We start from the raw sequence: 26,264 nt of genomic DNA, 5'->3' as shown, positions 1-26,264 counted from the left end.
GCAATACAAGCCTACGTCAAGAAGAAGAAAAATCTCAAATAAACAACCTAACCTTATACCTAAAGAAGGTAGAAAAAGAAGAACAAGCCAAATCCTAAACCAGTAGAAGGAAGAAAAAACATAAAGATATAAATGAAATAAAAGCTTAAAACAGGGGTGCCTGAGTGGCTCAGTCAGCTGATAACCTGTTGATTTTGGCTCAGATCATGATCTCACAGTTCATGGGTTCAAGCCCCATGTTGGGCTCTGCACTTCAGCATGGAGCCTGCTTGGGATTCTCTCTCTCCCTTTCTCTCTGCCCTTCTCCCACTGTATCTCTCTTTCTCACTCAAAATAAATAAATAAACTTTTTTTTTTAAATAAAAGAACCTTAAAATGACAATAGAATAGATTGATGAAACAAGGAGCTGGTTCTTTTAAGAGATCAATAAAATTGATAAACCTTTAGCCAGAGTCATCAAAGAGAGAGAGAGGACTCAAAGTCATAAATGAAACAGGAGAAATGACAACCAACAAAAATATAACAGAAATACAAGGATTTAAGAGAACATTATAAGGAATTACATGCCAACAAATTGAACAAATTAGAAAAAAGTGAATAAATTCCCAGAAACATCCAACCTCCCAAAACTGAGTCAGGAAGAAATGGAAAATTTGAAGAGACATGATCAGAACTGAAATTGAAACAGTAATAAAAAACTCCCAAATAACAAAAATCCAGAACCAATGGCTTCACAGGTGAATGATATGAAACATTTAAAGAGAATTGATACCTATTCTTTTCAAACTATTCCAAAAATAGAAGAGGAAAGAAAGCTTCCAAATTCATTCTATGAGGGCAGCATTATCATGATACCAAAGCCAGGTAAAGACACTATGAAAAGAAGAAGAAGAAGAAGAAGAAGAAGAAGAAGAAGAAGAAGAAGAAGAAGAAGGGGAAGAGGAGGAGGAGGGGGAGGGGGAGAATGATGGGGAGGAGGACAGGGAGGGGGAGGGGGAAGAGGAGGAGGAGAAGAAGAAAAGAAAAGAAAAAGAAAAAGAAAGAAAAGAAAAAACAAAAGAAAAGTACAGGTCAATCTCTCATGAACATAGGTATAAAAATCCTCAGCAAAATATTAGCAAGCCAAATCCAACAATACCTTACAAATAATCATTCACCACAGTCAACTGGGATTTATTCCTGGGACACAAGAGTGGTTCAATATTTGCAAATCACTCAACATGATACCGCACATCAATAAGAGAGGATAAAAACCATATGATCATTTCAATAAAAGCTTAAAAAGCATCTGACAAAGTAGACCATCCATTCATAGTAAAACCCTCAACAAAGTAGATTTAGAGGGAATATACCTCAACATAGTAAAGGCCATATATGAAATACCCATAGGTAACATCATACACAATGGTGAAAAACTGAGAGCTTTCCCCTAAGATCAGAAAAGAAGATAAGGAGGTCCACTCTCACCACTTGCATTCAACATAGTACTGGACATCCTAGCCATAGCAATAAGACAAGAAAAATAAATAAAAGGCATCCAAATTGGTAAGGAAGAAGTAAAACTTTCACTGTTTATAGATGCCATGATATTATATACAGAAAACCCTAAAGATTCCACCAAAAAACTACTAAAATTGATAGAATTCATTAATGTCATGGTATACAAAGTTAATAAACAGAAATACATTGCATTTCTATAAGCTAATAAGAAGTAGCAGAAAGAGAAATTAAGAAAAAAATCCCATTTACAATTGCATCAAAAAGAATTAAATGTCTAGGAATAAACTTAAGGAGGTGAAAGACCTGTACTCTGAAAACTGTAAAGCAATGATAAAAGAAATTGAAGACTACACAAACAAATGGAAAGATACTCCATGCTCATGGACTAGAAGAACGAATACTGTTAAAATATTCACACTATCCAAAGCAATCTACAGATTTAATGCAATCTTTGTGAAAATACCAACAGCAATTTTCACAGAACTAAAACACATAATCCTAAAATTTGTACAGAACTACAAAAGACCCCGAATAGTCAAAGCAACTGAAAAAGAAAAACAAAACTGGAGGTATCACAATCCCAGATTTCAAGATATACTACAAATCTATAGTAATTTAAATAGTATGGTACCAGCACAAAAATAGACACAGATCAATGGGACAGAATAAAGGGCCCAGGAATAAACCCACGATTTATGTTCAATTAATCTTCAACAAAGAAGGCAACAATATGCAATAGGAAAAAGACAATCTCTTTAACAAATGGTATTGGGAAAACTGGACAGCAACATGCAAAAGAATGAAACTGGACCATTTTCTTATACCATACAGAAAAATAAACACAAAATGGATTAAGGACCTACATGTGAGATCTGAAATCATAAAAATCCTAGAAGAGAACAAAGGCAGTAATTTCTCTGACATTGACCATACCAACATTTTTTCTAGGTATGTCTTCTGAGGCAAGAGAAACAAAAGCAAAAATAAATTAGTGGGACTACATCAAAATAAAAAGCTTTTGCACAGCAAAGGAAACAATCAATAAAACTAAAGATCACCTGCTGAAAGGGAGAAGATATTTGCAAACGATATAGCCAATAAAAGGTTAGTATCCAGAGTGTATAAAGAACTTACACAATTCAACACACATACACGAAACAAATAATCCAATTAAAAATGAGCAGAAGACATAAGCAGACATTTCTCCAAAGAAGATACAAAAAGCCAACAGAGACATGAAAAGATAGTCAACATCACTGATCATCAGGGAAATACAAATCAAAACCATAATGAGATACCACTACCTCACACCTGTCAGCATGGCTAAAATCAAAAACATGGGAAACAAATTTTGACAAGGATGTGTAGAAAAAGCAATGTTTGTGCCCTGTTGGTGGGAATGTAAATTGATGCAGCCGCTGTGGAAAACAGTGTGGAGTTTCCTCAAGAATTAAAAATGGAACTACCATATTATCCAATAATTCCACTTCTGGGCATTTACCCAAAGAGAATGAAAACACTAATTTGAAAAGATATATGCATTCCTATGTTTATTGCAGCATTATTTACAATAACCAAGATATGGAAGCAGCCCAAGTGCTCATTAATAAAGAAGATATGGTACATACATAGAATGGAATATTACTTAGCCACCAAAAAGAATGAAATCTTGTCATTTGCAACAACATGGATAGATCTAGAGAGTATAATGCTAAACAAAGTAAGTCATTTAGGGAAAGACAAATACCATATGATTTCACTCATATGTGGAATTTAAGAAACAAAACATATGAACAAAGGAAAAAAAAGAGACAAACCAAAAAACAGACTCTTAACTGTAGAGAACAAACTGATGATTAGGAGAGGTGGGTGTGGGATGGATGAAATAGGTAAAGGGGATTAAAGAGTACATTTATCTGATGAGCACTGAATAATGTATATAATTACTGAATCATTATATTGTACACCTAAAACTAATACAACACTGTGTGTTAACTATACTGGAATGAAAATAAAAATAAAATAAAACAAAAATAAACATACAAATAAATGTAAAACACACATACAAAATGTATACAACAGAACATTATTTAGCTGTATAAAGGAATTTATTACAACATCACTGAACCTTAAGGACATTATGCAAAGTGAAATAAGTCAGTCAGAAAAGGACAAATAGTGCATGATCACACTTATATGAGGTAACTTATATGACTACTTAGAGTAGTCAAAAATCATAGAAACATAAAATCAAACAGTGGTTGTCAGGGGCTGGGGAGGGAGAGGAATGGAGAGTTATTGTTTAATAGATCCTGAGTTTCAGGTTTACAAGAGAAAAGAGTCAGGATGGATGTTGGTGATGGTCGCACAACACTATGAATGCATTTTAATACCACTGAACTGTTCATTTAAAAATGGTTAGGATGGCAAAATTTATGTTCTATGTATTTTAGCACAATAAAAAAAAAACTTTGGAAAACAAAAATTCCCAACAAGATGGTAAGAATAGATCATCTTATTTGTAAAGCGCAATCAGGAAGGGAAAATATAGCAGTGGGAGAGATTACAGTGAGAAATTGTGAAGTAAGAATAGAAACGCAGTGTAATTAGGGTTTCATAGTGCCATAGGTTAAAAATAAAACAAAGGAGGAGGAGTAAGATATAAAAGAGAGGGTATATAAGTAGAGAGATTTACACTATTGATAAGTTTAGTGACAAAAGAATCAGTGTGTTTAAGCAATGTAATGTAGTTAAGCACAGAAAAAGATTGAAAATAATATATAGTCATAAAATGTGAAGACTTAGGACTCTAGCTATCATAAAACCTGATCCCATCTTTAGGTGAGAAAATCTAGCCCCAGAGAAGATAATCTAATGTTTAAAGATTATATTAGTTGAAGATTTTTAAACTCATGTCCAACTTCCTATACGTCAAAACTCTCAGATAATCAATTTTAAGATAAAATAGACAGGAACTCACAGCCCCAAATCTTGTTATTTTGTATGTATTACTAGAAAATATTTTCCTTAGACTTAACAGAATTAAAAGCTTTATTGAAAACTCTTTGTAAGTCCACATCTCAAGATTAATGACTTACAGCCTCTTCAATATTCCTGTCAGGCTCCTTTCTTCTCAGTGAAGCCTGAGGAGTCCTTACCTATAAGGACTTCACCTCTCATTTCCAAATCATCTCAGGTTTGCTATTCAAAGGAAGAAGATTCCAGGACTTTTGCTCTAATGGCTTAGGTGATAAAGGACAGAGTGAACATCTGAGAGATAGAGTTGAGGGTGTAGAGGAGTGGGCTGAGGAAGGAATATGAATAGGATTATAGCCTTTGCAAAGCTCTTGCTGGAGGCACTTCCGCTACCTCATCAAGTTGTGGAGGCTAGCAACATCTAGACTGAAATCGAGTGAACAGTAACCTGGTCCAAGAGAAACAGGAGGAGGCTGGCTGGGTTCTCGGGGTGGGTCCAGGGTCAGGCCCTCGGCTTTGGTATTTTTGTTATTTTGTTTTCCTTTCCTAATTTCAGTGGTATCTGTCCAAGTGTTCAATTACATCTGGGGAGCTAATTCACGTGCTACCCAAACTCATAGGAGATGCACTGGTAATGAAGGAAGTTAACTGACATGTTTACAAAAACAAATGCGACCTCCAGGCAGATAGGACTAGTTTTGTCACTTGGTCAATCCATTCTGTCTCCACCAGAAAAGTATACCTGGGAAGCCAAACTGATAACAGAGTTGCTTGGTGAGTATAACATCAGAACAAGGAGAATTGGTGGTCTAAAGCTACACGCTTTCAATGTACCTTTCTGCACTGTGGGAATATACTGCCAAGGTGATTGGAATTCTCATGTTATGTGGACAGGACACTTACTCTCTATAAGATAATAGACATAAAGCACTTAGTACAATACTTGATATATAGAAAGCACTCAGTTAATATATCATTATTATGGTACTATTAATATTCCAACAATATAGCATAGTGGGCTGACAGCATGGGCTCTGGATTTAGATTCTTGCTCCCTCACTCAGTACCTGTACACCAATGGGAATGTTACTTAACCTCTCAAGCCTCAGTTTTCTTATCTACAAAATGGGTGTAGTACCACTAACTTCACAGCATTACCCTTAAAATGACTTAAGATGTTGTGTGAAAATCACTTACCTGCTTATTATAAGCAGTGAATGCTAATTACTAATAATAAAAATAACAATTATACAGCACTTTTTATATGCCATACACCACTTTATATATCTTAACTCACTTACGTGGTGTTTAAATGGGGTGTTTAAATCAGATGGGGACTTCAAAATGTGGGGTGGTGATTGGGTGGAAGCTGGTGATGCAGAAGGTAAAAGGATTCACCTCAAGCAAAACAAGGTGATAGAAGTTTATTGAATACAACACAAGGGAATGGCAGGCAGGACAGCAAAGGAGAGGCAGTGGGTGGGGTTCGGTTTTAAAGGGAGAAGAGGAAGAGGTATGGCAATATATGGAATTCTCCCTTTTTTGGTAGCTGTGCCTAGTTGTAAGTAGCCCATTGGTCAGTTAGGGCCTGTGGATATACTGAGGTGGGTCACCTGATGGCAAGTCTGTATTCAGCCAGGGGAACACTGTGGGCCCTTTCTACATTCCATTGCTCAAGGCTGTTTGCCTAAAAATGGCCTCTACAATTTAGTCCTCATATAATCCTATGAAGTGGGTGTAATTGAGGAACCTCATTATATTCACCAAAATCTGTTCCCTTTCCTTGAGGAAGTATACACTTGCCCCACTCCACTGAATTCAGATCTGACCATGTGGCTTGTTTTGGCCATTCAAATATAAATAGAAGGAAACTATGATTCCATGTGTCATATGGCAGACCTATGACAGAAGTGAACATATGGCAGAAGTGTTTAAAACCAATTTGTGCTTTTCCCTACCTCTAGGATTGTAGAAGTATTAGATACAGTTCCTATTAGCCTGTGTTCCTAAAATAAACTTGCTGTGTATGTCTTGTGATGGACATACAGTAGAGGCAAGAAACAAGCTATTGTTTTAAGTCACTGGGATTTTCACATTTTTGTTGCCACAGCACAATCTAGCATATCCCAATTGACTCAGAAGCACAGAGACAAAAGGAAGTTTTTCCAAGGACACATAGGTAGAAAGTGTCTGGCTTCAGAGTCTGTACTCTTGATTCCTTTGCTTTAGGTTACTTAACAATTGATAGTATTATCAATATGAAGAATAGTTTATTATTAATGCATTGTTGTCACTGGGGGTCTGTTTCTAGACTTCATAAACTGACATTCTTTTCTCAAAGAGTTGCCTCAGGAGGAAAGCTAGCCTTTCTCTAGCTTCTACTACAACAAGAGCCAACAGCTACCAGAAACACCATTGGAGAGGTTCTCAATAGACAACATAGAGGACACTGGACATGTCCCTTCTTGATATAACCTCAGAGAAGCCTCCAGGATATATGGTCACTATGGATACCAGAAGAGGCTGATTTGATACACACACACACATACACACACACACACACACACACACACACACACACAGTCACAAAGAATGATTTTAAATGGTCATTTGGTTGAGGGTGACTCCATTCTTGCTATCATTCAGTCTTTCAGAGATGGATACCTCTCATACTTCTTTTCTCAATAACCCATCATCTTATTTCCTTTCTCCTGTCTCTCAGCAATGAGACTTCAAGTGGTTTTGCAGGCTCTGTTAGAAAGTGTATTACCGCACTGACATCCACTTAATTGCCCTTATTCAGCAATATTTCCCAGAGATGTGACAGCCTGAAATTTGGGGCCTGAATAAGAGAATCTGCCTGCATTACAAACACAAGTACCCAAGGAGAAGTGAAAAGCTCCAGCCTCTGCTCTTCCCAAGAAAAATGAAAATGTTGCCAAGAAAAAGCAGAAGAAGCAAAGGCTTAAACAATAATAAAAAGCCAACAAGTCAGGCAGAAAAGATTAGTCATACCTACTGAATATAAATCTACAAAAAAGAACTGTTTTTTTTATTTTTATTTTAGACAGAGAGAGAGAGAGAGGAAATCTCAAGCAGTCTCCATGCTCAGTGCAGAGCCCAACACAGGCTCAATCCCATGACCCTGGGAGAAATCATGACCTGAGCTGAAATCAAGAGTCAGGTACTCAACCAACTGAGCCACCCAGATGCTCCAACGGATTTTTTTGTGTGGCACACACTGGAATGCATTAAATTACAAGCTGTAAATCTATGTAGGGAAAGTATAAATACATATCAATTAATAGAAGTGCTCATTGATGAAGTAATTGTTCATCATAATTTATTTAATACATGTCATTCAACTAGTAATCAATGAAATTTATGAGCAATAAGAAGTCAGCCACTTCCTAATATTTTTATTCCTTTTTAAGCTCTAGTGACCACCTAACTTCATAATTTTTCCTTTACAATAAAATGTTTACTAGTTATATTTTTTGAATATTATTTTTTATATATTTCTACTTGACACATGTCTAGCCTGGTAAAATTGATTTTTTCATCAAACTTTTAAAAATGTAAAGATAATTGAATTTAGTTCCTTAAAATGCCTAACAGGCCAAGTTAGAAAAATATATACTGGGAAAGCTCACTAAAATGCTACTCAAGGGTTCTTTCTAATTTCAGTTTTACAGGTGTGACTGCCTTACAATGAAGTTCTTTTTATACTTGAGGAGTCAAGACACTCTGGATGGAGTCCAAGCCTTTAAATGGATTCCACATAATAACACATTGTGTTTTCTCAGACATATAGTATAAATTCATATCTCTCTTCCAAAAGAACTTCAAAACTCTCATGAGTGAAACACTTCCAAAATTAATAACAATTTACTACAATAGGTTAACTAAGCCAGTGAAATTGTAGCATCTCTTTCTGGAAGACTTAAAGAACAGGGAAAATTCCCATTGTAAGATTTTAATATTATGTTAATAACCAAATAACACTCATTTCTGAAGGATAGCATGGGGAAAAGACAGATGGAAGTAACTCTTAATGTCTGATGGTAGGATGAGATGCAACTATCTTGGTCCAATGATTATCTAGAAAATATACTGAAGACTGAGTCATTGAGACATGTATCATCACATCACCCCAAATAAATACAATGGCTATATATAGAATTTGATTCTGTGCTCAGCAGTGAAAGAGAAAGAAATGGATAGGAGGAAAATATTACAGTTGGCTATTGGCATATGGCCAAAGTGTGGGGAAATGCAAATGATATGCTAAGCAACTCCCTATTTTGGACCCATGTATGGTACTAAAATATGAATGGAAGGAAAAAAAAAATATGGATTGTTTCCAGGACCATCTTGACTTCAGCTTTCTTGCTGGATCCTAAGTCCTCATCTCTGGCTTGGAAAGTGTAGACACTAAGTATAATTCATATTCATTTTATTATAGAGCTATTTATCTTTGTCTCTGCCAATTTTTCTCTAGCTTCCCCTTCATTTATTAATATTGTATCAATGTAATACTGAATTTCAGAAAACATAAACTAAAGAATTACTTTTTTAGTCTCAGCTCAATTTACTTTAAAGCCAATGCTCCTTTCCACCACTCCTTGGTCCCAACAACCTTTTTCCTAGACGTACATTTCTCATTTTTTTCAGCTTCTCCCCTACTTGTTGGAAAGTACATTGGAATTAAATATTTTTAGCTTCACGAACCCATATATTCAACCAATATTCATCAATCCCCACTCCCTTCCTCTAGTTAGTAGAGAGTACTTATATAAATTGCATGTAAGGAAACTTTTTCTGTTGGCAATGCACAACTTTATAGCGGGCCCTGCCATATTCTACCTATTCACTGTTTATGTCTCAAAAGTTTGGTTACTGCTTATTCAACCAGTTGTAAGCAATGTAAACTGAATCTAGAAAACTAAGAAAAAGGGGATTTACTGGAAGACTTTAGAAGCTTGGAAAATCAACAGGAAGGCTGGAGAACAAAGCAGGAATTAAGAGTTTCACATTCAAGATACAGGAAATAAAGGGAGGGGGTGCCTGGGTGGCTTAGTCAGTTAAGCATCTGACTCTTGACTTGCTCAGGTCATGATCTTGTGGTTCTGGAGATTGAGCCCTGCATCGGGCTCTGCACTGACAGCACAGAGCCAGCTGGGATTTTCTTTCCCTCTCTCTCTGCCCTTCCCCTGCTTCCTCTCTCTCTCTCTCTCTCTCTCAGATAAATAAATAAACCCTTAAAAAGAAAAAAAGAAAGGGAGAGTCTTAGAGAGGAGGATCTTCTCAGAGAGGCATCATTGAACTAAACAGTCTCCAAAAGAGCCTAGTCTCTGTCCCTCAGCTAAAAATTCAAAGTCCAAGAAGGTCATTTGTTCAGCACTGTGGAAAGAGCACCTGACTAACAAGCCCACCAAATGCAATGAAGGAAAGGAAATATTAAAAGTTTGGAAAAATTCACTATTCTTGTTTAAGTTCCTAGCACTCAAGCTGAAATGCTAGCAGCTAGTACATTAGCTACAATAGTAGAATATTGGTCATGTTTCAAAAGATCTGTCTTAGAATGGCATGTATAGTATTTGCTCAGCCCGATCTAGCAACCAGCCCCTGTCACTAAACCAAATAAACACAGAACAGTGAATGGGCTTAAGTCACAGATTAATACAGAAATAAGGAATCGCAATTTAAAAATTAATTATTAAAAGACTTCTAAATAAAATAAGAAACAAACAACAAACTTGTTCCTACAATGTCATCTTCGCGTGGCAAAAATAATAGCATATATATATATATATACACACACACACACATATATACACACACATATATATTATACATATAACTATGTATATTATTGTTATTACTTTATATATGCACATGTGTGTATACAGTGTCTAGTTTTATGCACTGTGACTTAGACATTTTGTATATATTACTTCATTTAATTCTCACAAAACCCTGAGTATTAATATTACTGTCACTCTAGGGGCCCGTAGGAGGCTCAGTTTGTTGAGCATCTGACTCTTGGTTTCAGCTCAGGTCATGATCTCATGGTTCAGTTCATGGGATCAAGCCCCACATCGGGCTCTGAGCTGACACCTTGGAACCTGTTTGGTATTTTCTCTCTCCCTCTTTCTCTCTCTGCCCTTCCCCAACTTGCATGCACGTGCTCTCTCTCAAAATAAACTTTCAAAATATATATATTATTGTCACTGTAATATTATTGTCAGCCTTCAGAAGGATCATACAATTTGGTTAAAGCCTCACAGCTATCAGGCAATGTGCACACAGAGCCTGCCTCACCCTTGCACTAGGCTGCCTAGACTCAGTCACATGGATTGAGTTTTATGGGGAGCAGAAGGACAGTGTAGTATAGACCCCAGACATGAGTTGAAATCTCAGCTTTGCCATTTACTAGATGAAGGCAAGAAGCTTAAACCTTGCTAAGCCTCAATGTCCTCATCTGTGAGATGGATAGAGGCATACCAGGGTCAGCAAGAGTTGCTGCAAGGGCACACCTTTGTTGCAAAGAGGAAAGGGAAAATGTATATAAACTACTTAGCTGTGAGCGCCTGTCACATATTAAGTGCTGAATAATTGATGGCCATTATTGGTTATATGTCTGTCTCCCTTGGTACACCAGTCCTGGAGGCCCAGGTATTACTCTTCTGATATTTGTATCCATAGCTCCTTTCTCAGTGACTGGCACATTAACAAGACCACATAAATATCTGATCAGAAAGTGTTTGAGTCAGGGTTCACGCTGACATGTTGTCTTCTAATATTATAAAATAAGCCCCTCTTCATATTAATGCTATAGCTCCTCCCTGCTCATTAAGCAAATGATGCCTATTTTCCCTCATCCCACCTCCTGCCTCCAGACTGTTAATTCATGAGGTCAAGGTCTGTGCCTCTTTTGCTCTCCATGGACCCTCAATACCTAGCATAAAGTCCAGTACATAGTAGGAGGTTAGCAAATATTTGTGAGCTGAATTTTTAAGAAACATTTGTAACATGTCTTACAGTTCACCTGGCACCTCCTCATAAACATATCTCTTTGGCACCAAGCTGTCTGGGTTCAAACTCCACCTCCATTGTTTGTTAGTGGAGTGACCTTCGGTAATATACCTAAGCTTTTAATGCCTCGGTTTTCTCACCTCTAAAATGAGAATAATAGTAGTATTGGGTTGTTGTGCATATTAAAATGTTAGTTTATTAAAGCTTGTAAAACAGTATATGACATATAGTAGATGTTCTTTATACATTGGCAACGATTAATTTTTTAATTAATCACGTTTGTGGCTATTTTCTTCTCAACACACTGTCAGGAATAAATTATTCCAACTGCCTAAATCATCCGTCCTTTCACATAAGAAAATAGGAAAAGTGGCATCTTTACTTCAAACTCCTAAAATTAATTTTCAGCAGAGCAAATCATAATCTCAAGAAACTGACTTCCAAAGCTATTTGCAAAAATAAATATATTTATAGAAACTGTTCTTAAAATAAAATAATCCTAAATGGTTCCAGATATTCTGAGGTTTAAAGCTCTTCCAAATCACTTGTGCTGGATCCTTCTCCCACAACATTTGGCATTATTCTTGCCACAGACAAGAACAGCTATATTGACACGAACAGGAGAGTCCATGTAAGTAAAAACACACAAGCACAACCACCAGGCAGTGGAATTAGGTCGTGCCGTCCTCTGTCTCCACCACAAACCTCGTTTGCCCTATTAGGGCAAAAAGTATGTCAATCTCCCCATCACTTAGAGCATGAACCTGGTGATTTAGGCCACATATTACTTAAAAATTCAAATCACTGCATTTAACCACCGATGTTTCTCTACACTTTGGAGACATGAGGAGAAGAATAATAAAGGCAAAGAAGGTCCCTGGGAATTTCATTTACCTTCAATACTGTAATGTTCCAGGCAAAACTCTCAGTCGCCTTGTTGAGTTTTCTTCCTTTCAAGCCTTCTTTCGCCCCTAGATTATGAAGTTCCTCGTGAAATTCCATCCCTTTGAAAAGAGAACATGTAAGAATTCTTAGTATGATGCTATTTCAGAAAAACATTTTATTATGAAAAATGTTATTATTTCCCATGCCTGCCCTTCTCTTATAATTTTGAAATCCCTGAATTGAATGCTCCTTCTCATTCTGTTCATCCCCACCAATGGCTGTCCTTAGGGGCAAACTAACAATAATGGATGCATTAGACCAAATTACCTTTGAAACAGCCAGGAGGCATAGATAAAGACATAAGAAGGAAGTTAAGAACCAAATTCTTCCAAGAGGGTACATATGTCTTGTTTGTCTTCTACCTGGTTTTTACATGAAACAGCGTAATGTGCAACTGATAACCATATGTGATAGATGCATTTATTCTACTTTTCCCTATAAACCATCTCCATAGATTGACAGTAGATCCTGGAGCCCATGTGGATAACAAGGTTAACCGACAAATGTTGAGTAAAAATAAAAACATGTTTTGTAAATAGAGTTCCTGGAAATACCTAAATGTTTCATATTTGAGAATGACCTTAAAATTATGTTTAGCTCAACTATTTCTTAAGAAGCTTGAATACTAGAAAAGATATCACTATCCTCAGAGATGGGGATCACACTTTCTTCTGGACAGCTTATGCCATCTTTGGAAAGCTATACCTTATGTCAAGCCAAAGTCTCTCTCCCTGGAACCTTGGTGCTAGCTAGATCCAGACCTGCTAGGTCCAACCTCTTTTCCACTGTGCAGCCCTTTAAATATTTGAAGAAAGATGTTAGATAAAGTCCACTGGAGTCTTCTCTCCTCCAGATTGAACATTCTAGCATGGTTCAGCTTTACTAATAATGTCTCTTCTCTAAATATGACATCCAGGAAGATTGCATATTGCATATTGCATTGCATCCAGAAGAGCTTGTAGGAACATCATATTCAAAGTGGGCTTGAAGCAGCCCACACAAGGTAGGGTAGCAGCCCACAAGGCTGAAGTAGCCCACCACCCTCTTTATTCTAATTACTCTACTTTTATTAACGTAGCCCAAAACCACATTAACCTTCTTAGCGTTAACATCACAAATATAGCACATGGTAAGAGCAAGATTGTGGAGCCGGGCTTACCCTCTGGCTCTACCACTTTACTAGCTACATAAGCATGAACAAGTCCTCTCTGTGATCCAGTTTCCTCACTGGTGAGATGGTGATAACAAGAGTGTTTACCTCAAGGGATGGTGGTGAAGATTCAATGAGTCAACACATAAAAGGCTCTCAAAGTACTGCCTCACATATAGGAGCATTATATAAGTACGTGGGATTATTTCTGTGCTTTTTGTCAACAGAAACAGTTAAGTCTGTGGACCAAGTCAGCAAAGAGCACCATTTTTAAAGTCTGGTCTGGGTTCAAAGGTCAGCTCTACCTTGTGTTAATAGGCATCTTGGGTGATTCACTCAATCTCTCAGAATCTCAGATGGTTCATCTACAAATTGGATATAATGGTGATTACCTTGTAGAGTTGTTGTAAGGACTAAGCAACATAGTGTATTTGCACAGTATATCATATGCCAATATATCAAGCAATTGTCATTATTGTCATCTCCTTCATCCTAATTATTGTGCGTCGGACTCAAGGAGAATATAAATCCAAGAAAGACAAAAGTATAGAGTATGGATGAAGGTGAATATAAATCAACAAAGGGGTACCCTCACAGAGATGTGATCCATCCTCTCCTTAAAGAAAGAATAAATTTAAAAGGATGACTAATAAATGAGGCCAAAGCCTAGAAGATTAATAGGATTATGGTTCAAATTGTAAAAATGAGGTGGTTCTTAAGGAGCAATGTGTAGTAAAAACCACAAAAGTAGATTCAGAACCCCTCATCTCTCTAGACATTTTCAGACATTACCCCCCTATATACATACAACCCACCTACTGTCACCAAGACTTCTTCTGTACTAAACAAAGACTTAAGTTTAACTCAAATTTATAGCTAAACTATGGCATAAAATATTTGAATTTTAAGAGTAAAAATGGAAACTTGAAAAATCTACCAAGAATTATCATTAAGTTTCTAAATGAAATGGGGCAGGAGTTGGGGGGATTACCTGCTTTCTGACACTGCACAATCTTTTCCTGGACTGTATCTGCCATTTCTATGAGAAACCGGCTCTCTTGAATCATCTGTCACAAAAATAAAAAAAGGTGGTTGTTAGCAGTCCTTAAACTGACTCATTGGAAAGACAACACACAGAGAGACTCTCCTGGTGCTGGCAGTAATGGGGAACCATGGCCCTGACCACAAGAGGTAGGAGACGGAGGGATAACGTGTACTCCAACCCCCATTCATTCTAGCACTACCACTAGAGGCACCTACCTTATAATTGCTTCAGTCACGTAACATGCTTGGCACATCATGAGTGCCAAATAAGTAATTGCTAAATAGATGTATACACATTCTTTCAGCCCCAGATCACATTCAGGAACACCTCTATTCCATCGCCTCACTCCAAACGTAACTGCAACAGTAAGGCAAGTGGTACTGGAACAATAGCAACAAGAATCAGAATAAGGCATCACCTAGTAATGAGCTAAAGGACTACTGAACACATCAGTGAAGTTAGCAGCTTGGATTTGAGTGGCCCCAAAATGGTGGAGGTCTGGTCCTCCCTCTAAAAGGGCTCCAGTTCCACTGGCAAGAATGAGGAGTGGGTCATATTTCAGAGACACCAATTATTCAACAGAGCTTGTAGGCAATAACACCGAAATGGTTGTCCCTGACCTTTACGTTTGGATAGAAAGCAAAAATGTCCAAGGAATAATTAATCTACTGAATGAAGTAGGGGAAATAAGACAACTATTGGAGAGATGGAGAAAAGAAAAGTCTGTACATGAAGAAGGGGGAAGATGATAATCAGTAAAGAAGTTGTGATCAGGATGACAAGGCCTGGGGGCCCCTTTGAAGAAGTGACTAAAGAAAGGCAACCAAGAGGCAAACTAACACTTCTTGAATTTCCAGCCACTCTTCTACCCCCAATAAATGCTGTCCCATCTCATCTGGCTATTCTGTGTTTTGTGTGTCTGAATATTCTGAAGGGACTTTAAGGCAGAATGCAAAGTGGACATGAAGGTCTGGGGTAAGACATCTTTCATAATTAAGTGCTGTTGAACAGATTAGTCTTGTATAATCACTGACAAATATAAAGTGGTTTATGATTACAAATTTTAAATGGAAAAGAATATTGAATCACAAATATGTAAGCACTGTGGTAAGTACATGGGATATGATGCATTAAGGAGTAAAAACAGACACATCTCTAGCTTCATGGAGCTCAGAGTCTAGCAGGGAAATCTACTCAAATGCATGAATGAAATGGGATAATTAATTCAACCAAACAAAATTCAATTACTCATATTTTCTGCCTAAAGTAGTAGTTGAAAGTAACTTATTTGGAGAGTTAAATTGACCATCAAAACCATAAAAATAGATACCCAAGAAGTTCTAGACTGAGTCAAACATTTTAACTGCATTAACTCTTTCAACTCTCAAAAGGAAGTGGAAAGCCAGTGAATAACAATTTACGAAATGACTAATAGTAGCCTAACTGACTAAAGCTTCCAAGTGAATGAAACTGATAAGCAGAAAAAGATTAAATATGAGGGCAATCTGATTCAGTCTTTTCTAAGCTTAGCATCCATGCATGCAACATCAATTGAGTTTTATTATACTTTCAAAAGTTATATACTGCAATAGTTAAGTAGTAGACAAAATATTTTCATGAAATTCAAGCAAGGGAAACATTCATAAATAATGGACATATTTTGTGACTTTACCACAAGCAAAATAGGTAATATGATATACATTTTTAGAATCATTTAATTTTAAGACCAAAAGAATCTTAGATATCATGGCCACCCCCTTAATTTTGGTTTTAGAAAAAAAGAAAGTGAAGAGTTATAGAAGTTAAGATTCTTGTCCAAAAAATAGAACTAATTAATTATCAAGCTGGAATTAAAATTGCAGTTTCCTGGCATCCACTTATTGTCATGAAAAAAATAGCACCCCTCTGATTTTGTCTGCCCTGCCCATACTCCAGGAGAGAATGCATGCCTTCAAATACTTGCAATCTTTTTGAGAATAAAATATAGCATTTCCAAAGTCACCTGGCCCAGCCTGTCAGAAAAAAAAAAATGTGTGAGCATGCCCATAATCAATCCATTTCAACCAGATTCAAATTTGCCCTTTTTAAGAAAAACTCAAAAAAGTAACAGGATTGATAATTTCCTTTATTAAATCTTGATTGACATCTCACACTCATTTCCCTTGGTTTTGCTCTCAGTAGAGAACATATTCTTTGATTTTAAGAAACTATTAATTTGTGGCCAGTTTTCTTTGCAGTATTTTACTAAGTATCTCCTCAGTGTTGAGTATAAAAGGAATATAATTTCTGCATCCAAAAACACCATAGCCTCTTTGTAACAACCTGAGAAGGAAGTATCCTCTCTGTCATGGCTACTCTTCTACCTAGACTTTCAAACCCATCTCTACTGCTTCCCTCAGGAATCTGTTTCTAATGATTCCTTCTTTTTTCTTTTTTCCAAAATTTCTACCTCTCTCCCGCCTTTTTCCCTTCTCCACACAACATCGCCTACTTTAAAGTAAGCAAACAAAAACAATAATAAATATTCTATTGGCCTTTGAATGGTTGTCCTCATTAACCCTTCCTTTAAAAATTAGCCCACATTCATTGTTTTGACTCATGCAAGACTCCACCAAGACCTTCAAAGTTTAACCTTGGCCTCATGATCAACTACCTGGCCAATCCTTGGTCTTCATTCATTCCCAACTCAGCAGCTGACACCTCTGATCAACCCTCCTTGATTTCTGGGACCTTGGTTCTTTTCATGCTTTGCTCTTTCTCTGACTTCTGTACTACCTCTTTCTCCTTTTTTATATCCATACATGTAGGAATCCTCCCAGCTGCCTGGCCTAAGCTCTCCACTGTTTCCTTTCATCATTATCTCTCCTCTTAGCAATTCCATCCGTGCTTAGAGCTATGAAATTTGTATTCATGCAGATCCCTTCAAAGCCAACATCTTCAACGCTCAGCTCTCTCCTAAATTCCAGATTCATACCTCCAACAGTTTATAGCAGTGGTTTCCAAAGTAGGGAGGTACATGTACTCTGGGGTGGGGAGCACAAGATAATCCTTTGAGGTGTGAGGAGAAACAATGAGGACTTTTATTCACATTGATTTAACCCATAAAACTAGCAAGGAAATTAAGCTTTACAGATTGATCCTGCCCCCCTTGACAAATCAAGGTCAAGTATCTCTAAGGTGGGAACTGAGGTAAGACGAAGAAGGTAATTCCACATTAGGCAAGGGCTGACAACAGCACTCATTTATTAGTTTCTTCCAGAATATTTCAACTTACATATGGCTGTAAGTAGTAGAGTAAGTACCACTTATATTTTCTTGTTCTAGATAAACTAAGCCTTCCAAATATGCATTCCTGAAAGGAAAATGAAGATTACATAAGCATAAGCAAAAATGTGAAGATGGCAGAGCAGCTCCTCGTTCTATTCACGCCATGATTTCTTTCTCAGCAACACTGACAAGTGATAACAATGACAGTCGGATCAGATCAACATATTCAATCACACTGGAAGAGCAAAAAGATTTATTTCTATTATTCATAAGTAAAACTTTTAAAATCCAACGCTGATTTCTATTCTTGATTTCTTTTACACTGTATGAATTGGTATGTTACTGAGTTTGTATCATTTATGAATGAATAAATTCTCAAAATATTTTTACTGAGGAGTTGCTGGGCCCTCTCTATTTGGCTCTCTAGATCCCCTCTCTGCCATGGTCTGGGCTGGGGAAGTTGATCTCTGTGGGCAACATCAAGCAGGCTCCCTTGCCTCTGATTCCTGTTAGGATTGGCCAATGGGACCAACCGGCAAGGGATCAGGACAGGAGGTGGGAGGAGAGAGGTTTAGGGCAGTTACTCCTTGATCATCCCCTCCCTGCCAGACTGTGGCTCCATAGCTTCCTCTCTACAAGGCCACAGCTCCTGTCAAGTGGCCCCGTTCTGGCAGGTACCATATTACTGAGTGCCAGGAATGGCTCCTTCCCCTTTTCCTTTAGGTCTGCAAGTGATGACAGCTTTCTACTGTTGCTATACCTGTGGTGCTCACCGCCCACTGATGCTTTACTAACCCATACCCATACTTTTATAACCAAAGCCCTCATTTACTCATTTAGTCACCCCTTTGAGTGTGCTCTCTGCAGAGAACAAATAAGTTGGAGTTGCTTACTATCAGATAGCTGTATCTGTAATTTCCAGCATTCTCTGTCTCTTCCAGACACCCAGGTTCAGATCACCAACACACTCTGCCTCACTACATCCAGAAGGTGAGCTCCCACATTCTGTCAATCACCAAGTCTTGCCTAACCTGCCACTTTTATCCCTTTGCTTCCTTCTTTATCACAACACTCCTGGTTTAAGCCTTCATTCTCACTCTCTGGGCCATCTTTCAAATTCTAATTATCCTTCCAGAGGCAGCTCAAATGCTGTTATCCTCCATTTTACTTTCCCTGCCTCACCCCATTCCCACCTCTACTCCTGCCAAAAAGTGTAGATCTCCTATTTTCTCCAAATGCGCCCAAAACTCCCTTGGAGACACTCAAAGATGGCTTTGAATCCCTCTTGGCTACTGGCAGGTTCTGGTCCTTCCCACCTCACTCCCTCCAAATATCACTTCCAGAATCATCGTCCAAAAGCATAGCACTAGCTACTTCCTAGATTTGTTATTTTCTCCTTTGCCTGTTAGATGATGTAAAATTTTCTAACTCCAAGTTTGAGTCTTCTTATTTGCCTCAGCAGCCTCTTCCCCTATGGCTTCCCAATTCTCCCAGGTCCAGGTGTGGCTCACACTTCTCCAAACACACCCCACCTATTCCTCCTTCCTCAGATTTCTTTCTATCAGGGAAGTCTTCTGAATAAGCCATCTCCCTTGGTCAAAATCCCATCAGCCTCAAAACTCACTCGAGTGCCCCCCTCTTCCACTGGTGTCCTGATTTCCCTTCTTCTCCACCTCTCACCTCCAAATCCCAAGAACATTCTATTTTGTTAGTCTGTTTACAAAATGTCTTATTTTCTATATCAAGTTACAATTAACTGCTTACTTACATTATCTCTCACACTTCATTTCTCCAGTAAAGTGTAATTCTAGTAGATCATTTACTCATTTACCTTTATATCTCCAGATACATCAATTCATTTATAGAATCACCTTTTCCCTATTTCACTCTGTGATCTTTATTTCTTCTACACATCGATTACCCACACATTTACACACAAGAAAGTATTTTATTATTGATCACTTCTCAAACCTATAATTGTCTTTTTGAACTCTTATCTCTCTCTTTATCTCTAGTCTTTTTTCCTAGGCTTCTCCACTTTTCTATAATCCAATATGTTCTGAATTCCCCTTCAAATAATTCTTTTAATAGGATTATACCTATAGAAAATACACTACTCAAGTATTAGAAAATACATTTTTAAACATTATTACTTATTTAAGGTAAAATAAACCAGGACCAAAACATTCAATAAACTCTATGATTCAAGTTATCTTAAAAATCCCCCAAATAAATATTTGTTCACCCCATAGTGTAAGAAGTTTGTATTTCCCATTGTCTAACAGATCACTTTGTAGTGAGATAGTCAAGTGTGATTTAATTTTCCACACAGAATATCTCTATGAGATTCCTACAGGATAACCTGAAATCCTTTAGTAATAAAAGTCGTAACTATTACTCTGAAAATACTCATCATCAATATTCCCAGAACTTAATATCATTGCTCATATGGACTTTTCTCATAAGAGCTTTGGATCATTTTCTCTATGGTAACAGCTTCCATTGTATTTAGAAAAATAATTTTATTCTATTTTCTGCAGTCAACTTTCAGTTAGTAGTTGTAGGGAAAACAAATAAGATAGATGGCCAAAATATACCAATAATTCCAAACCAAATTTAAATCAACAACTTCAACCTCTCCCCCTGGCTTTATATCTAAGTTGTAAAGAAGGGAAAATGGTTGATTTGAGTTTAATCTCCTTCCTAGGTCTCTACAGATCCGGACAGAAATGAAATGTAAAATGCAAAAGCTAAGGAGAGAAGGTGAGAAGCATGTCCTCATAGAATCTCCTTGCTGGGTAGTCAGTGTACTTATTCAGCCAAAGGTAGGTTGACTCAGTTGATAGAATCTGGCAGCATCCTGGATTTACATGGAGGTCTCAGCCTCAGCTCCCAGTTGCCTCTGTCTGTTGTAGTAATACAAAGAGTTTTTCTTTGGTTCTGTCACATGAATATCGCCTCATGGATCTTATTTCCTTACCATGGCTTTGAATCTAAAAGAATAGAAGACTTATTCAGACAGAGATTAGTATTTCTTTAAGGATTAGATGTGTCCTAATCAGCGGTGTGTTTTCAGTTAAGACCAAAATCATTTATTTAAAATAAAAATTTTAGGGGCAACTGGGCAGCTCAGTCAGTTGAGTGTCCGACTTCAGCTCAGGTCATGGTCTCGCAGTTCGTGAGTTCGAGCCCCACGTTGAGCTCTGTGCTGACAGCTCAGAGCCTAGAGCCTGCTTCAGATTCTGTGTCTCCCTCTCTCTTTGCCCCTCCCCCACTAGTGCTCTGTCTCTCTTTCTCTCTCAAAAATAAACATTAAAAAAGTAATAAATAATAAAATAAAATAAAAATTTTACCAAAGGGGGATAGTAATGCTTTTACTCAGGGATGGGCTAAAGTGTCCTACCTGTGTGAATAAACTGTGCTTCCAGCTCTTCTCAATAGGGAATTTAGGGGCACCTGGGTAGTTCCATCATTTAAGCATCCAACACTTGATTTCGGCTCAGGTCATGATCCCACAGTTCATGAGTTCAAGCCCCACGTCAGGCTCTGAGCTGACAGTGTGGAGCCTGCCTGGGATTCTCTCTCATCCCCTCTCTCTGCCCCTCCCCCACTCACACTGTCCCTCTCTTTCTCTCTTTTTCAAAATAAATTTTTAAACAACTTTTAAAAATAGGGAATTTAATTGCCTGGGATCATTGCAGAGTCAATGTAACCACTGAATGGTACTAAAAAGATCAATTTTTGTCATATCATGACTCATAAACCTTCCACAGATTCCAATTTTCTCCTGAGTATATTCAAATTCTTAGAACCACAGAACTTTATATTTACAAGTCACCTTCAGGACCATCTATCATGGACAACACCATTTTATAAGAGAAAAAATTGAGCCTACATGGGCTTTCCTAAAACCAAACAGCTGGTCAGTGAAATAGTTTAGACTAGAACCGAGGTTCATGAGGAGCAGATCTAAGCTTATGAGTTGCTTTGTGATACTGATGTTATATTAAAGTGCAGAATTTCCACTGCAAGTACAAATTTGTGATAAATGTTAATAAAGTAAAATTCACCAAGTAAAGTATCATAAAAGTACATGTTTCCCTGACTACTTCTCCTTCCATGTCTAATTTGCAGCAGGCATCAACCAACATAGATATTCTTCCTATCAAACCTAGAGAGAAATATACTCAGTGGCATCTACTGCTCTTTCAGGAAGGAGTTATCGAATTTGGAAAGTTAATCACTTAAGAATATGCCAATCTGCTCTAGACCTATTTTGTTCTCTCCTCTTAAGAAGACTGAGGGGCGTCTGGGTTCCTCAGTCAGTTAAGCCTCTGACTCCATTTTGGCTCAGATCATGATGCCCCGGTTCGTGAGTTTGAGCCCTGCGTCAGGCTCTGACCTGACAGTTTGGAGACTGCTTGGGATTTTTCCCTCTATCCCTCTCTCTCTGCACCTCCCCCGCTCAGGCTCTCTTACTGAAAGAAAGAAAGAAAGAAAGAAAGAAAGAAAGAAAGAAAGAAAAGAAAAAGAAAAAAACTTGAAATAAGACTTAAATTTTATCAAACTTGATACCTTTTAAAATCAAATATATATTTACATATATATTTGCCAACTAGAATGAACACAACTTCCTTCAATTTTTAATTTCTTTAAAAGTTTTAAATCCAATGGATTGTTAATAAATTGGCATCTGTTGATTTTAAGCAAAGTCAATCTTATTGAGACTGTTAATTTCGGTGAAACAGATACACATATAAGGCCAGAACATTTGCAAGCTTACTGGAAGTCCACTGCATTTGATGTATGCAACAAAGTATTCTCTGTCCTGGGATTAACTCTATGTTACATTTTCAAGCCTCATTCATGATGATACAGGACAAGAGAACTCACACGGAGCAGGCCAAACATTTGTCTCCACATCCATGACAGTGATAAGATCTACTTCAGGGAGCTGCTGTCTGCATAGGGGGATCATTTTACCTTTTCTTTTCTCCAGATGTTCTATTTCCATAATATAGTTGTCAGCTATATCTTGAATAATCATTAGAAATGTTTGTTTTTGTTTCCACTATGATTAAATTTTAAATTTTAGTTCATTCATAAAAAAAATTGTCAGGTTACTAACCATTGTGAACCAACTCGAGAATTTCACTTGAGTCTTCAGAAATGCAAAGCACACTTTGAGGATGCATGCACAATATTTCACAGAGATCTAGCCTGTGATGTAGACAGCTTATTGATTCACCACTGAGGTCCAGTGTCCTTGGAATGCTGGTACCAAGTGGAAATGCTGTCAACCTTCAAGATGTTGACACTTCCCCCAATATGCAAAAAATGTATCAGAAGACATTGCTACACCTACAAGTAGAAGTTTCAATGCACTGAGCATATGATACCTTGTTTTTAAATAAGCAGCTCTATTTGAGCACCTACCAGCAGGCTCTTTTTTTTTTTTTTTTTTTGCATTCTATTAGTATACAGTTAGCTTTTTGAAAAGCAAACCAATATAAAGTTCTACACAAATTTCACAATGAGAGAGTGATAGGAGAGTATCTGTGACTTACCTAACTTCAATTCAAATTGATTTCAATAAGTAAAACTATATTGAGAGACTGCAGACATACCACAACTTTTTCCTTTCCTGAGCCTCAATGTATCTTTGTAATAACACTGACAACCCATTATGTTCCGCTTAACTGATAACCTGGAAGCATATTGATTCCATTACAAGAGTAATTAAAGATAGCAATTAGTTCTTATTGCTAGATTCCTGATCATGCTAACAAAACCAACTGCTCTCCAAATCATACCCCCGACTGACTTAGTAAAAGATTAAATAACCCTTGACCCACGTTCTCAAGATTGTTTTTGCTTTCTTTTATATCGTCAGAAAATCTGTTCTCTTATCATAGTAAAGTTTTAACTTTTATGTTAATGTTAAATAATTCAGCACAGTAGTCACCTTCAGAGAATACTTTGGGCTTATTTTTCAGTTGCAATCTCCTGTAAGTATTCCACCTCTGAATGTTGTATTCAAAACATTAATTACCTAAAAGTTTTCACGTTAATTTAAAACACTGAAAAAGCCCAAATATGTTAAGCAAATACTTCTTGATGATTCATGAAAAAGTAGACAGGTCAGAACATTAGAAAAGAAAAAATTCAGCTATCTGAAGAAAAAAATCATATAAAGGTTGGACAGCATTTTTCTTTTAAAATTAGTTGCAGATAGGGACTTCTCATTTGTATCTGCTACTCCTTACGAAGGTTCTATCATAACCTGAGAATGTACAAGTAAGTTGCCCATGAGTAACAAGGGCCATAGATCCTTGAATTACCTCCCCAGTGCTCTGGAGTAGACCCTGGACAGAAAGGCTAGGGCTTCTTTAGAGAAGGGAGAGGTGAGTGAAAATAAAAACATTCTAGAGAGACAGAACGTTTTTCAAAAAAAAATTCTTTGCAAATAAAATTCTGTTGAGCATGGAGTGGAAATGGGAGTGGGGTGTATTACAAGTCACTGTGAAAAGTCCATCGTATTACTTAAGTTCCTTAGACTCCATCCACTTTAGGACATAAAACATCATCTGCTCCACTATGTAGACGTTGTATGTCTCTATTCATGCCCCCCCTTTTCAAATTTTTTTAATGTTTATTTACTTTTGAGAGAGAGAGAGAGACAGAGTATGACTGGGGAGGGGCAGAGAGGGAGACACAGAATCCAAAGCAGGCTCCCAGCTGTCAGCACAGAGCTGACGCAGGGCCTGAACTCAAAAACCATGAAATCATGACCTGAAGTCAGACACTAAACCCACTGAGCCACCCAGGCAGCCCACTGTTCCTACCCTTGTAAGGCGTTAAGTCCTGCCTTCTCATCAGGATTTTTTATTCCTCAAGGATAGAAATTTTGATTCATACCATTTCTCCCCCTCAGCAACTTGCACAGTAACGTGTCTAAGACCTGTTTATTGAGTTGACTAATCAAAAGCTTAATGACTTATACAAAATGATATATTGAAAGAGAAAGTGTTGTTTTTTGTTGTCAAAGAGTCAAAGACCCATCATGCTTTACAAATAGCTATTTGTGCTGATAACTGTCTCTGTTTATTCGTCTCTGTATTGTACAAAATCTACTAAAGTTCTTTATAGTTGGTATGTACTGAATGTTATGAATAAATTCAATAAATGACTCTTTACTTAATAAGGTCAATTTTGTGAGAAGTTAGGACAAAGGGCTGGACTTAGATTGATGGAGAATGAACTAAGGCTAAGAAGGCATTCTAGGTGGTATAGAAAGGAGATAAAAAGGATGGAAAATAAAAAGGAGGTGGGAAATACATCAGCTTAACTGAAGGAGAGGGTTCAAACAGAAGGAAATGGGAAATGAGATTGGCAAAACAGCCAGCACTGGTGGGCGAATATTTTGCAAGTCTAGTAAAAACTCAAAAATAGAATTTGAGAATGATTATTCCAATTGTTGAATTAGGGAAAGGTAGAGACTAAATGAGGGACTAGTCAACCTACTGAAAAATTCAGGTAGGAGGGGCGCCTGGGTGGCGCAGTCGGTTAAGCGTCCGACTTCAGCCAGGTCACGATCTCGCGGTCCGGGAGTTCGAGCCCCGCGTCAGGCTCTGGGCTGATGGCTCAGAGCCTGGAGCCTGTTTCTGATTCTGTGTCTCCCTCTCTCTCTGCCCCTCCCCCGTTCATGCTCTGTCTCTCTCTGTCCCAAAAATAAATAAACGTTGAAAAAAAAATTTTTCAAAAATTCAGGTAGGAGAAGAAGAGAGTCTGGTAAGAACCTTGGCTAAGTCAATATAAGAAAATAGATACATGGGGCACCTGGGTAGCTCAGTGGGTTAAGCATAAGACTCTTGAATTTGGCTCAGGTCATAATCCCAAGCTCCACATCAGCCTCTACACTGAGCATGGAGCCTGCTTAAGATGTTCTCTCTCTCTCTCTCTCTCTCTCTCTCTCTCTCTCTCTCTTTCTCGTTCTCTCCCTCAAAAAAGAAAAAGGAAAATGGACACATGGACACATGAGAAAAACATGAGTAAAAAAAGCAATGGATCTCATTAATATTGAATTATAAATTAAAAGACCTTATTGGAGTTAATAGAGAGAAAGCATTTGAGATGATTTAGAGGAACTGAGGATGATTGGCAAGGTGGTATCTTTTGCAGTGGTCTGGAAATGGTAAATGAATACCTAGGAAATAAGAAGATCAACCAGTTTTTGACCTATGAAATTTTTGATGTTGGTTCTTTAGACACCCAAGAATGTTCTGTATTCAAATGTAGCAATGTGACTAGAGTAAAACATTAAGGTTGGGGCTAAAGATGGG

The 26,264-nt window shown here is 37.5% G+C and overlaps 1 protein-coding gene across 1 annotated transcript in view; it reads right to left on the bottom strand.

The window, feature by feature from the left end:
• The window catches only part of PLCL1 (phospholipase C like 1 (inactive)), a 336,485-nt gene that overhangs the window by 37,974 nt on the left and 272,247 nt on the right, over nucleotides 1-26,264 (bottom strand). The window contains exons 4-5 of the mRNA XM_030326087.1: nucleotides 14,602-14,677; nucleotides 12,410-12,519 (exon numbers count right to left, since the gene is read on the bottom strand). Coding sequence (XP_030181947.1) covers nucleotides 12,410-12,519; nucleotides 14,602-14,677 — 186 coding nt within the window. The remainder of the gene's footprint in view (nucleotides 1-12,409; nucleotides 12,520-14,601; nucleotides 14,678-26,264) is intronic.

This window comes from Lynx canadensis, chromosome C1 (genome assembly GCF_007474595.2).
Source record: "Lynx canadensis isolate LIC74 chromosome C1, mLynCan4.pri.v2, whole genome shotgun sequence".
Taxonomy (NCBI): Eukaryota; Metazoa; Chordata; class Mammalia; order Carnivora; family Felidae; genus Lynx; species Lynx canadensis.
Note: the sequence above shows the minus strand (reverse complement) of the source record. Positions and strands in the feature narration are given on the sequence as shown.